The following is a 12,649-nucleotide window of genomic DNA, read 5'->3' as shown; positions in this document are numbered from 1 at the left end:
ATTAAAGTTACTATTTATACAGTATGAATAACGCCTCCCCTCCCACCTCAGCACAAGCAAGCTGATGTTAGACTGTTAAATTGCCAATCCTTGCTTATATACAAGGACAAGCCAGCTGTTTCGGCCATGCAATTGAGCCTTCTTAATCGGAGTGATTCGTTAATATTAAATCCTGTATACGGGGCCCCCAGGACTGGAGCAGAGAAACCTTAGATAATACTATACAAATATACTGAACATTCCACCAAGTACAGACAGAGACGCAATTACCATTACTGTTTCATGAGTTCTTTGAGAGGGAAACACAAAGTGTTAAAACAGCAGCAGCTTATAACTGCACAATTTGCACACGCATTATCAAGTATTATCCACAGAGGAAGTTGTTCAGCATTGTCAGTAATTTTTTTTGCATACATACACTGAGCGTACAAAACATTAGAAACATCTGCTCTTTCCATGACAGACTGACCAGGCGATTTCAGGTGAAAGCTATGGTCCCTTATTGATGTCACTGGTTAAATCCACTTCAATCAGTGTAGCTGAAGGGGAGGAGACAGGTTAAATGATTTTTAAGCATTGAGACAATTGAGAAATATGTGTGTGCCATTCAGAGGGTGAATGGGCAAGATAAAAAATTTAAGTGTCTTTGAACGGGGTATGGTAGTAGGTGACAGGCGCACTGGTTTGAGTGTGTCAAGAACTGCAAGGCTGCTGGGGTTTTCACGGTCATCAGTTTCCCGTGTGTATCAAGAATGGTCCACCACCCAAAAGGACATCCAGCCGACTTGACACAACTGTGCGTAGCATTGGAGTCAACATAGGCCAGCATCCCTGTGGAACGCTTTCGACACCTTGTAGAGTCCATGGCCCCAACAAATTGAGGCTGTTCTGAGGGCAAAATTGGGGAGGGGGGTGAAACTCAATATTAGGAAGGTGTTCCTAATGTTTTGTACACTCAGTGTATTTGTTTACAGATTTGTAAACATAAAAAATGAAATGAAAAGCATGTGTGGAAGGGGTCAGGAATATAAGCACTACATAGATGCTTCACAAATCATCTATAACTGTATATCATGCTGTATAAATATTCATAATGTGACATACATTTATTTGTTTACATTTATTAATCTTTTATAGAGCATGAAATAAGGTTATAGATGATTTGTGATTTATGCAGTGCTTACGAAGCCTATATGAATGCTTTATGAATCCAATCAATCAAAGGATAAAACCTTACAGCAGATGGGTTATAATTAAACCAATTTTTTTATTCAACTGTTTAAAAAAAATGTGATCACAGAGCAGTTGGATATTCTACATATACCTTGTGTGTGTACTAAAACTGGACTGTGTAATGACCTGCTTAAGTCCTTTTCCCACTGTCAACTCCCATTACATGCATGTGCAAACCGTCATTGGATGTGTTAAGCTTCTGTGAACAGTGGAAATAAATGAATGACAGGACAGGGACAGAGACCCAGTTCTTACCTGCATGTACTGCTCTTTTGCATGACTTCTGCCCTGTGGTACCCCGACAGCTTACAAAACCCGTCATTACTGTATACTACTGGCCATTCCACTATCTGGGCATTCCCCAACAGGAAACTTGTTTCTGAAACACAGCCATGGGAAAAAGCAGAAAATATAAAGAATTATACAAAGTGAGTTCAGACCCAATCCCAAAATGTAAACAATTGTAGATAAATAACAAGTAAACCCACATTGCGGTTTAAGAGGTGATAACTACTTTAAAACTGACATACCTCTCAAAATGCTCCAACTGTGGTCATTGTTATTGGATATTGACATGAAACCACACCTGCCCTTAAAATAAAGTGTAAACATTCCGAGCTGTAGAAAAATCCCATCGTTCCTTCACCACTTGTATCGCTAAATATGGAAATGGTAAATGGGTTGTTTGGGTATTTTGGGGTTGCTTTGAGTAGTTTTGAGTTATCAGTAGGACGCCGTAAATAACCTTGTTTTGTTTACACCCTGAACATTGTCTAATTAATCACAAGGCTAAACATAATTTGTTTTCTATGGTGCAGGAGAAATTTGATAATGCCTGTGCAGATTTGTCTCATATACAGGTTTGATCATTTGATCTCATCTCGTTATCCTGCAAGGCAACTTTTGAAATAGTTCATGTTGATTTAGACTACAGTGAGCAATAGTTTCCCATTATTGGTTCTGGTCCTTTAAATGGTATACAACTGTGTGAGAGATGAGAGGTTCCTTGCCCTAGATTGCAAACTGCCATCTGCCCGAAAAACCATCCTACTTAGATCACAGAAATAATACCAATAGGCCTATTAGTAGTGTCTACAATGCATATAGGGAGATGTAACATACAGTACAGTATTTGCTACATAGGGCATCGTACTATGGTGCCATACTAATCATGTTCTCTGTTTATTCTGACATACCGTTGCTCTTACAATTAGCTATGAGTTGCTACAAAGAGATGTGTAACTACCTCTGTTGTCTCCCTAATCCACCCAGACTTACTGTCTTATGAACCCTAAAAGCGCCAACATATTTATATATTTGAAAGCTCCAAATTGGTAATGATAGCAGAGACACTGTCTGTCAAGCAGTAGCACTTTTCATTTTATGAATCTCTTGTAACACAAGCAAATGGTTTAAATTCCCCACCTCCAATGTTTTTTTAATAATAAATATTTATAATAAAATAATCAATAATATATTTTTTCAATGTTCACACATTTGTAGTTAAATTTGATGTTATTTTGATCAATTTCATCCACAGCAACTTGTCATAAACTTTTTTCTGTTATTCATTGAAAGTGTTGTGTTTCTGTGATACTCAGAGGCTGAGAAATTGGCGATTTAGCTAATCTGACCTGAGAGGAAGCGGCAAAGTGAGTGGGTTTACTCCGGCTAAAATCTGTCCACGAAAATAAGCCCACAAAGTGAATCATTTTTGTACGGAAGTCAATGAGAGTGTCAAATTTGGTCAACAAAGAAAATAATTGCTAATTTGCTACATAAGGCTTAATCTAATAGAAGTTTCGGGAATAGTTAGGTTCTTACTAGCCTCGTCGGGAACCATGCTTCCCTAAAACGGGAAGCCTGGGTAAGTTCCATGGCAGAACTCAGCTAAAGTGGGGTCGAACCTCGATGTAAATCAGTGACGTCTCACAATACGTCAAAACAAGGAAATGGCTTGCTTGGGCGGATCTCCAAAGGTGCTCACCAGATTAGTGCGTGAGCACAAAAAAATCAACTAAACAAGCACTGGTGACAAAACCTTTTAGTGTTTGCAGCACGTTGGTTTTCAAAGCATTTCTGTTATTTCGAGATGAGCTAAAGATGCAGCCAGAAGGGAGAAATGGTCTACAATGCTGACCATATCAATATTTTATGTGGATATTTCTGAAGTGATATTTGACTGTAAAGGCTAGCATGAAGGACAAAAAGTATCTAGTCACAATGAGGTTTGTGTTTAGAAAAGTCAGCTAACCTTGTACGTTACCTAGGTATAACTAACTAGCTAGCTAATAGCTACAGTAGTTACATTTCTCTACATTTTTAAAATAAAAACAACATATTATTATTGACCAAAAAGGTTAGCTGTGTTAGCCCAGTCGCTAGTGATGCATAAAGCACCCATGTACTGTCTGTCCATGGGAACAACTGCAAATCATTTTGCAACCAACATTGCTAAAATTAATCAAATACATTTAAATCAACTTCATAAAATGTTAACTGTAACGCTCATCTCCTGCAGGTTAATTGTCACCCTTATTTTCATACTGTACCTAAATAACAAGGGTTGGATTTGCACTAAACAATGTTATATGTCATCACTTAAAAGGGATGTACAAAATCTGTTAGCCTCATATACATTGTCTACTGGTATAATATTTAATTGAGAACATACACAAAATATTAAAAATACTAAGAACACCTGCTCTTTCCATGACATAGATTGACCAGGTGAATCAAAGTGAAAGCTATGATCCCTTATTGATGTCACTTGTTAAATCCACTTCAATCAGTGTAGATGAAGGGGAGGAGACAGCTTAAAGAAGGATTTTTAAGCCTCGAGACAATTGAGACATGGATTATGTATGCATGCCATTCAGAGGGTGAAAAAGATTTAAGTGCCTTTGAACGGGGTATGGTAGTGGGTGCCAGGTGCACTGGTTGAGCTGCAATGCTGCTGGGTTTTTCACGCTCAACAGTTTCCTTTGTGTATCAAGAAGGGTCCACCACCCAAAGGACATCCAGCCAACTTGACACAACTGTGGGAAGCATTGGAGTCAACATGGGCCCTGTGAAATGCTTTCGGCACCTAGTAGAGTCCATGCCCTGACAAATTGAGTCTGTTCTGTGGGCAAAAATGTGTGGGGGGGTTGTGGGGTTGTGGGTCAACTCAATATTAGGAAGGTGCTCCTAATGTTTGGTATACTCAGTATATAGCTCAACATGTAAACAATGTGTGAGTTTAGCTATTCTCGGCTTGATGACAGATGCCCACAATGCCAGTAATGCCATCATACAGCAGGCCTATGGCTGCATTACTGATGCATGCCATATGATAAGCTGCAAAATGGATTCACATATCTTAATACTGAGAGAGGGTGACAAGCAAATAAAACAGATTTGAGATCTTACAACTAGACAAAAATGAAGTGTTTATTTGAGAAACAGACACATTAGAGACAGAACTCCTTCCCCTCTTTATTGCAGGATTGTGTTATGTGATTAATCAACATTGACACAAGTTCATTTTGAATAATAGTTTAACAATTAAAACAGGTTTAAACACTTGAATCCACATTTTATCACTTCAAAATGTACAAATAAGCTAACTCGTATGTCAGTGGAGGCTGCTGGGGGGAGGACGGCTCATAATAATGGCTGGAATGGAGTCAATGGAATAGTATAATACACATCAAAGACGTGGTTTCCATGTGGTTGATTCCACTCCATTGACTCCATTCCATCCATTATTATGAGCCATCCTCTCCTCAGCAGCCTCCACTGTGGTATGTAAAGATTGGTCTAAACAACAATAGATCATTTAGTACTAGCTTCATGTAGGCTATTATTACTAAAGCATCATTTCAGGTGAACAAATCTTCATACCAGCGGTGACCAACCTTGCTCCACTGATCCCTGATCTACTGTATTCTATTCCTGCCCAGCAATAGCAGACTTGATTATAAACTCATCTGATGTTATACGTTAAATCAGGTGCATTATTGCTGGGCTGAAACAGAACCCTGCACACCCAGCAGACCTCCAGCAGGGTTGGCCTGCTCCAATTGTAATAGATTTGTCCATTGTGTGTGATGTTTAACTGTATTTTTGCATACATAATTTGCTAACATAGGTAGACCTACACATATAACATATAGGATATACCCGTAGTCTCATTTATTGGGACCTTTCTCTTCATCTGCTAACAGGCTTTCACAGCTTTCCATATCTGAGGACAGAAAATATTATAATCAAATTAGACAGCACTGAATATTATGTTGCTATTATCTCTCTGTCCGCAAAGTTTTCCCCTCTAGGGACTGGAACTGGAGAATCTTTTAATGATGTCCTCCCACAAAATGACCTGCCCTATTCAATAGCCTACACTCTCCCTTTACTGCCAGGTGGAGCTGCAATTTCACCCTCTTCCATGGCTGTTATCTACAAATGCATTTGGACTGTGTTTTTAATGTACAATGATTACATCAAGATAGCTAGCTCATAGGAAGTTAGCTAGCTGATGACATTTAATTCACTTAGTTAAACAGTGTGTAAAGTTAGCTAGCTAACAGCGATCAGATAAGTTAGCCTTCAAAGTGGCCTACTGTCGCCAGCTAGCTAGCTAATAATACACACTTTAACATTAAAAACATGTATTTACTTACTTGAAGAGGTTATCCCACTGCCTCTGTGTTTTTAGTCCTTAGAAAAACTAAATAATGGGCAATCTTCACAATATTTTTGGTGGTAGCAAAGTGCAGATAGCAGCCATGTGGATGAATGGAGACAAGGTAAAACGTTTGTTTGTCACAAGAGCAGTTTAGAACGTATTGTGACATTTGACGTTACCAGAGTAATCCAATCTAAATAAATATAAATCGCAGACTGTCGGCCACATGTGATAATTTGAAAACTAGCACTTGAAACTAGCATAGGCAACAACTACCCCAATGAAAAACAGGGATGCATATAACACACAGGACCCCTTCAACAGGCGTGTGGGGTGAGGGTTCTTGAAATGTAACATCCAATCAAAATCTTGGCGCTGGGAGCCAGTGGACCACTCAAACCGTTTTTGCAATACAACATTTTCCAGACCTCCAAGGGAGGTGGGACAACAACGTGATCTTGGAGGTATGGCAACTAGAGACTAGGTTGTTACGAATGCACTGATATAAGTGGACGCACATAGCATTTCGGCAACTTTGAATAAAACAACTTTATATCAGAGTTGTGCCTGTTGTCATGAGATAGATAGAGGACTCAACATGAATATAACCCGTTTAAGCATGGGCATTGCCATTGAGGGCTTCCACCATTTTAAATTAGTCAACTGGGTGAGGACTCCTACGAGTTGGGTGCAATCAGCCAATAAAGAAGAAGAAAATGGACTACTATAAAATCTTTGGCTCTGTGGACATCTCATCATTATATCCAGTATCTCTGATCTGACATACCGGTACGACCTAAGATGGCAGCCGATATGGGCAATATGGGCGCTGGTGCCCAATCAGACTTTCAGCTCTAACTTCAGAATGCCATGGGCAATCAATTCAGTTCCAATTGCATCTGAAAGATGGGATTTCCAACCTGGTATAGAGATGTTGACTGGAGGCCAAATACGTATTTATATTATTGAGTTAATTTGACACGGAAAGTGCCCGATATAGGGCACAAATTGTGAAAAGTGCCACAGGTAGCCAAAATGACTTCCATCTTGTTCCATGCATGTCAGTCATAGCTAATGAGCGGTCTTTTCAATATTGTAATAAAATATGACTAAAATATGAATTTTTGTGGAATAATCATAAAAATGTCAACTAAATCTATGGTACTATTGTATTTGTATTTGAACATGAACAGAAGATTTAGGACACAAATAACATGAAGATGTGCAGCCTCTATTGAGCTTGAATTGCACCACTCTGATAGAGGTTCAAATTCCCCTCCCCCCACTGTGTGTGTACCACTAAATATTACTCCTACAAGAAAATGCTTCCATCAGTCAACACAACTACTAAAACCAATACGTTCATATTGATGCAAAGAATACAAACAAGGACACAGATGTACAAAAAACAAGTTGTTTGACAAAATCATGAGACATTTGAAGGATCCAACAAAAGTTACAAAAAGTAAGTTGTGTGTGTGTCATTGCATTCAATAACCAACAGTCCTCTCGCACCCCCTAAACAGGTGGTGCCTATGAGGTAGAGGCCCCACTATACCCCCGGAGGATATGTGATGCACTCTATCATAATCCGTCGGAAATCGCAAAAGCTTAATTTGGATATAAATGGTGTCTTTGTTAACATTTACATTTGTCGCTGTTGGGGGTTTCATCTGGTTTTAACAAAACAATGTCTTTGCTTTCATAATCTGTATGTATTATTGCCAAATTCAGAGTATAAATATAGTTTTTAATCTTATAAATGTAGGATGAGACATAGCAACGAAGCACTTTCACATTGGTCCGCTGGATGCTAGCTTGCAATATATCAGGCTTTCACGGCTGTATCTTAACTGCACTATTACAACCCTCCCCTATTCCGAAATCATGAATGAATTACAAACTAGCTAGCTAGCTATATATTTTGAATCAAGCTACAATAGGCTATTCAATTGGTTCATTTTCCTGTTTGCCCAATCAAAAGCTACTGTAACGTATCAACCATGGAACAACAAAGTGTACCTCAGGTTACACTCTCGCACTTCAAAACCCATCACACATAGTCACACTGTTACTACTGCCACCTTAGCTAGCTAGCTTAGCTTTCTACTGCATCGATGGATTCCGGAGAGAGAGAAATCGGAAATCGACATTTTTATATAATAATGTTGTGCTGGGAACTGGTTCAGATGACCAGTGGCGTCAACTTATTGGCAACTACTTTTTGACACTAAGCCGGAGAGCGTCACCATCAGCGACTCCGCAGACAGCTACTCAAACGAGCTCACCGAAGTCGAGGCCGAGCCCCTTGAGGAGGCAACCGAGGAAGACCCCCGTTAATGGTGGATCCGTCAATTACGGCGCTTCAGTCAGTCAACGGGGAATATATCAGTGATGCTGGGAAAGAAATTGAAAAGGCTCACGAGTTCAGGTGCACTTGCAAGACCAACAAAGAAAGCCCTACTATTTGCTTTTTATCCATGAGGAGATGGTCAAGAAAAGTGACCAGATGAATTAACTCACCAATGGTAAGTGCTTGCCATTCAACTATTAGTCAAGTTTAGTTGGCTATGAGTGAGTAAAGTGTAATGTATGCATGTTTCTGTGTCTGCCTATCTGTCAGTGTCTGTGTTTGTGTGTGATAAGGCACAAGTAAACTGACTAGCTAGCTTGCTATTATATTAAAAGCAAGTTGGTGTGTGTGTGTGTGTTGTGTGTGTGTGTGTGTGTGTGTGTTGTGGTGTGGTGTGTGTGTGTGGTGTGTGTGGGTGTGTGTGTGTGTGTGTGTGTGTGTGTGTGTGTGTGTGTGTGTGTGTTGTGGACTGAGTAAATGTGTGGCATGGGAGCGAGAGAGTTAGAGAGAAGAGGGGGGATGTGTAGCCCATGCAACCTAGCTAGCTATGTAGCTAGTAACTTATGGGACTTGTGTGTTTGTGTGTGTATGTAATTGAGTGGGTGAGGGTGTAATTGAGTGAGTGAGTGAGTGTGTGTGGACGCATGAGAGCGAGCAAGAGATGAGGAATGTGTAGCGCATAAAACATTTGCAGTAACTTATGGGACCTGTCTGTCTGTGTTTCTGTGTGTGTATGCATGCGTGCATGATGGGTGCTTATATTTGTCCTATTTGTCCTAAAGACTGGTTACATAAATGCATGAAATGATCATCATCACTGAACAAAAATATAAACGCAACATCTAAAGTGTTGGTCCCATGTTTCATGAGCTGAAATAAAAGATCCCAAGTGTACCATGACCACACAAAGTGTATTTCTCCAAAATGTTGTGCACAGATTTGTTTACATCCCTGTTAGTGAGCATTTCTCCTTTGCCAAGATAATCCTTCCCCTTGACAGGTGTGGCATACCAAGCAGCTGATTAATCAGCTTGACCATTACACAGGTGCACCTTGTGTAATGGCCACTTAAAAATGTGCACATTTGTCACACAACACAATGCCACAGATGTTTTGAGGGAGCGTGCAATTGGCATTCTGACTGCAGGAATGTCCACCATAGCTGTTGCCAGATAATGTAATGTTACTTTCTGTACCATAAACTGCCTCCAATGTTGTTTTAGATAATTTGGCAGTATGTCCAACCGGCCTCACGACCTCAGACATCCCAGGACCTCACGACCTCAGACCAGCCCAGGACCTCCTCATCCGACTTCTTCACCTGCGGGATCGTCTGGGGGGGGTGTGGGGGGTGCTGATGAGTATTTCTGTCTGTAATAAAGCCCTTTTGTGGGGAAAAACTCATTCTGATTGGATGGGCCTGGCTCCCAAGTGGGTTGGCCTGGCTGCCAAGTACACCCCTGCCCAGATCAAATCAAATCAAGCTTTATTTATACAGCACATTTCAGACCTGGAATGCAACAAATTGTGCTTCACAGGAAAAAAATGAATAAAAACAATAAAAATAAAAACTTTAATATTTACTTCACAACAAACATAAGAGGGTAAAAAACAATAACAATAAATACTGAATGACTAAAAAGCACCCTAAGGAAAAGCAAAGCTAAAAATGTGTGTTTTAAGATCTCTTAAAAATGTCCACCGTTTCGGCTGGGGGCATATTAACTAAAAGCTGCCTCTTCATGCCTCTTGGTCCTAGGATTTGGGATAGTTAAAAGGCCAGTGCCATAGGACCTGAGGGACATAACTTAAAACCATGTCTGACATATATTGGGGTGCACAACCGTGGATTGATTTAAAAACCAATGAAAGAATCTTACAATGAATTCTAAAACTCACAGGCAGCCAGTGCAGAGACCTTAAAACCGGTGTAATGTGTGCTCTCCGTCTGGTCTTGGTCAGTACCCCTCCTGCAGCATTCTGTATGTTTTGCAGATGACCAATGGCTTTCTTCAGTAGATCAGACAGGAGAGCATTACTGTAGTCAAGCCTGCTTTTAATGAAAGCATGGATGAGATTCTCTGTATCAGCTTGAGAGAGAAACAGCCGCACCTTGGCAATGTACCTCTGGTGGTAAAAAGCTATTTTGGTCACATTGCTAATGTGTAATTCGAAATTGAGTTCAGAATCTAAAATAACAATTAGGTTTTTTACCTAGTGTTCTATCTTTATTACCCGTGAATTAAAATGTGCAGCCAGATTCTCTCTCTGTGGTTTGGCTCCAACAATAAGTACCTCGGTCTTGCATTGATTTAGCTGGAGGAAGTTGTGAGCCATCCAAGTATTAAATCACTAATACAGTCTAATAATTTATCTGTGGAGCTGAAATCCTCTGGGTACAAAGAAATATAAAGTTGTGTATCGTCTACGTAGCAGTGAAAATAAATGCTGTGCTTTCTGACAACGCTGCCAAGGGGTAACATACAGTATATAAACCGGACAGTACCGGACCCAAAATCGAACCTTGTGGAACGCCACATGTGATATGTATTTTCTCTGAGTTATGTTCACCAAGGGTGACAAAAAACTCTTTACCGGTTAAATAAGTCCTAAACCAATTTAGAACTGGACCGGAGAGGCCAACCAACCTCTCCAGGTTAATGCAGCACTTAAATCCAAGAGTACAAGGACAGAGAGCTGTTTGGCATCTGTGTTGGTTCTAAGATTATTTACCACTTTAACTAAGGATGTCTCTGTGCTGTAGTGGGCCCAAAAACCAGATTGGAATTTTTCAAAAATACAAAATAATTCAGCCGTTTTAAAACCAATTTCTCCAGAACTTTGCTTAAGGTTGGAGATTGGCCAAAAATATGTAAGAGCTGAAGAATCTAGATTACTTTTCTTCCGAAGGATTTTCACCATAGCAGTTTTTAGTGAAGTGGATTATACTTCTTCAGATATGCAATTAAAAACTATTTTGGTGGGGATAGGATCGAGAAGGCAGGTATCACTTTCCTGAGCATGTCTGTGTCAACCAGGGAACATAAATCAATAGTGCCTTTGTGTGGTAGGCTAGGGCACATATCATCATTCTCATCAGGTCTTACTTGACTGATACCCAGCCTAACATTTGTTATCGTATCTCTGAACTATGCCCAGTCGTGAAATCCATAGATTATGGCCTAATGTATTTATTTCAATTGACTGATTTCCTTATATGAACTGTAATTCAGTAAGATCTTTGAAATTTTTGCATGTTGCATTTATATTCTTGTTCAGTGTATGACATTTTCCCATACCTTTATATCAAACATGACCCATCTACAATACTAGTTAAAAAGTGTGTACTGATTGTGGTGTGTGTGTGTGTGTGTTAAATAATTATTTTATAGATGAAAACATCTAGTGCTCATTGGCAAGATCGCAGGTTTGATTAACCTCTGCACGGAAACAGTCGAAAAGGAGAAAACAAAAAGAAACCAAACAACAGAGGACATCATAGTTCCTTGATAGCCAGCAAATCTGCAGAGAAACATTCAAGTTCTTACAAGCGTTAGTTTTCTTGATGTTTCTGTTATTATTGGGGCAGCAACATTATTCAAAAGTTCATGAGGTAGTAGGCTGTATCATGAATAGAAATACAAGAGCTGAGAATACATAGTGCCTTTCAGCACATATTAAAGGCATGTTTTAAATCAGTTCTCTTCTGGTTTCAGAATTTCCACAAAAAGTTGACTGCAGTGATAAAGTTCGACAAGGAACATGGTGTGGCTCCAAGGAAGAAGAGGTATCGGGGTCGTCTCGCCAGCAAACGGGTGCTGTCCTACGAGGACATTCAGCGAATCGTCCACTATGTCAAAACTATGTCCACACGATGTCCATGCGCGAACGCACATGCGCATATGTGTGAAAACAAGTGAATGTAGCCAATACATTTTGTTGCGTGTATGTCTACAATCATATGTGCAAGCGTTTGCACGTATACACATGCACACATATACTGTACATGTGCACGTATACATGTGCACGTGTATGCATATACATGCATGTGGGTGCGCAACAACGATGCAGACAGACACTGTCTGTATAGTTAGAGCAAGATGTAATTATATGTAGCCTCTATGTGTGTGTGTGTGTGTGTGTGTGTGTGTGTGTGTGTGTGTGTGTGTGTGTGTGTGTGTGTGTGTGTGTGTGTGTGTGAGAGAGAGAGAGAGAATTAGCGTGTAAGTGAGATTGACTGAGTGAGAAAAAGAAGAACATGGGCACTCATGTCAATGGATTTCATGTATTGTGTTTGGTATTAAGTAAATAGTTCTTATTAATTATTTGAATAAATGTCTTAAAAGTAAATGCAAACTTTGACTGTGTTTTTCTCTAAAACATTTGGTGCCAAA

The 12,649-nt window shown here is 39.8% G+C and overlaps 1 protein-coding gene across 1 annotated transcript in view; it reads right to left on the bottom strand.

Annotated features, from left to right (window-relative positions):
• Window positions 1–12,649, bottom strand: part of kcnh5a (potassium voltage-gated channel, subfamily H (eag-related), member 5a) — a 139,721-nt gene that overhangs the window by 99,249 nt on the left and 27,823 nt on the right. Inside the window, exon 2 of the mRNA XM_023973544.1 lies at window positions 1,489–1,612. Within this exon, the coding sequence (XP_023829312.1) occupies window positions 1,489–1,612 (124 nt within the window). The remainder of the gene's footprint in view (window positions 1–1,488; window positions 1,613–12,649) is intronic.

This window comes from Salvelinus sp. IW2-2015, linkage group LG28 (genome assembly GCF_002910315.2).
Source record: "Salvelinus sp. IW2-2015 linkage group LG28, ASM291031v2, whole genome shotgun sequence".
In the NCBI taxonomy this organism is placed as follows: domain Eukaryota; kingdom Metazoa; phylum Chordata; class Actinopteri; order Salmoniformes; family Salmonidae; genus Salvelinus; species Salvelinus sp. IW2-2015.
This window is presented reverse-complemented; position numbering and strand designations above follow the sequence as displayed.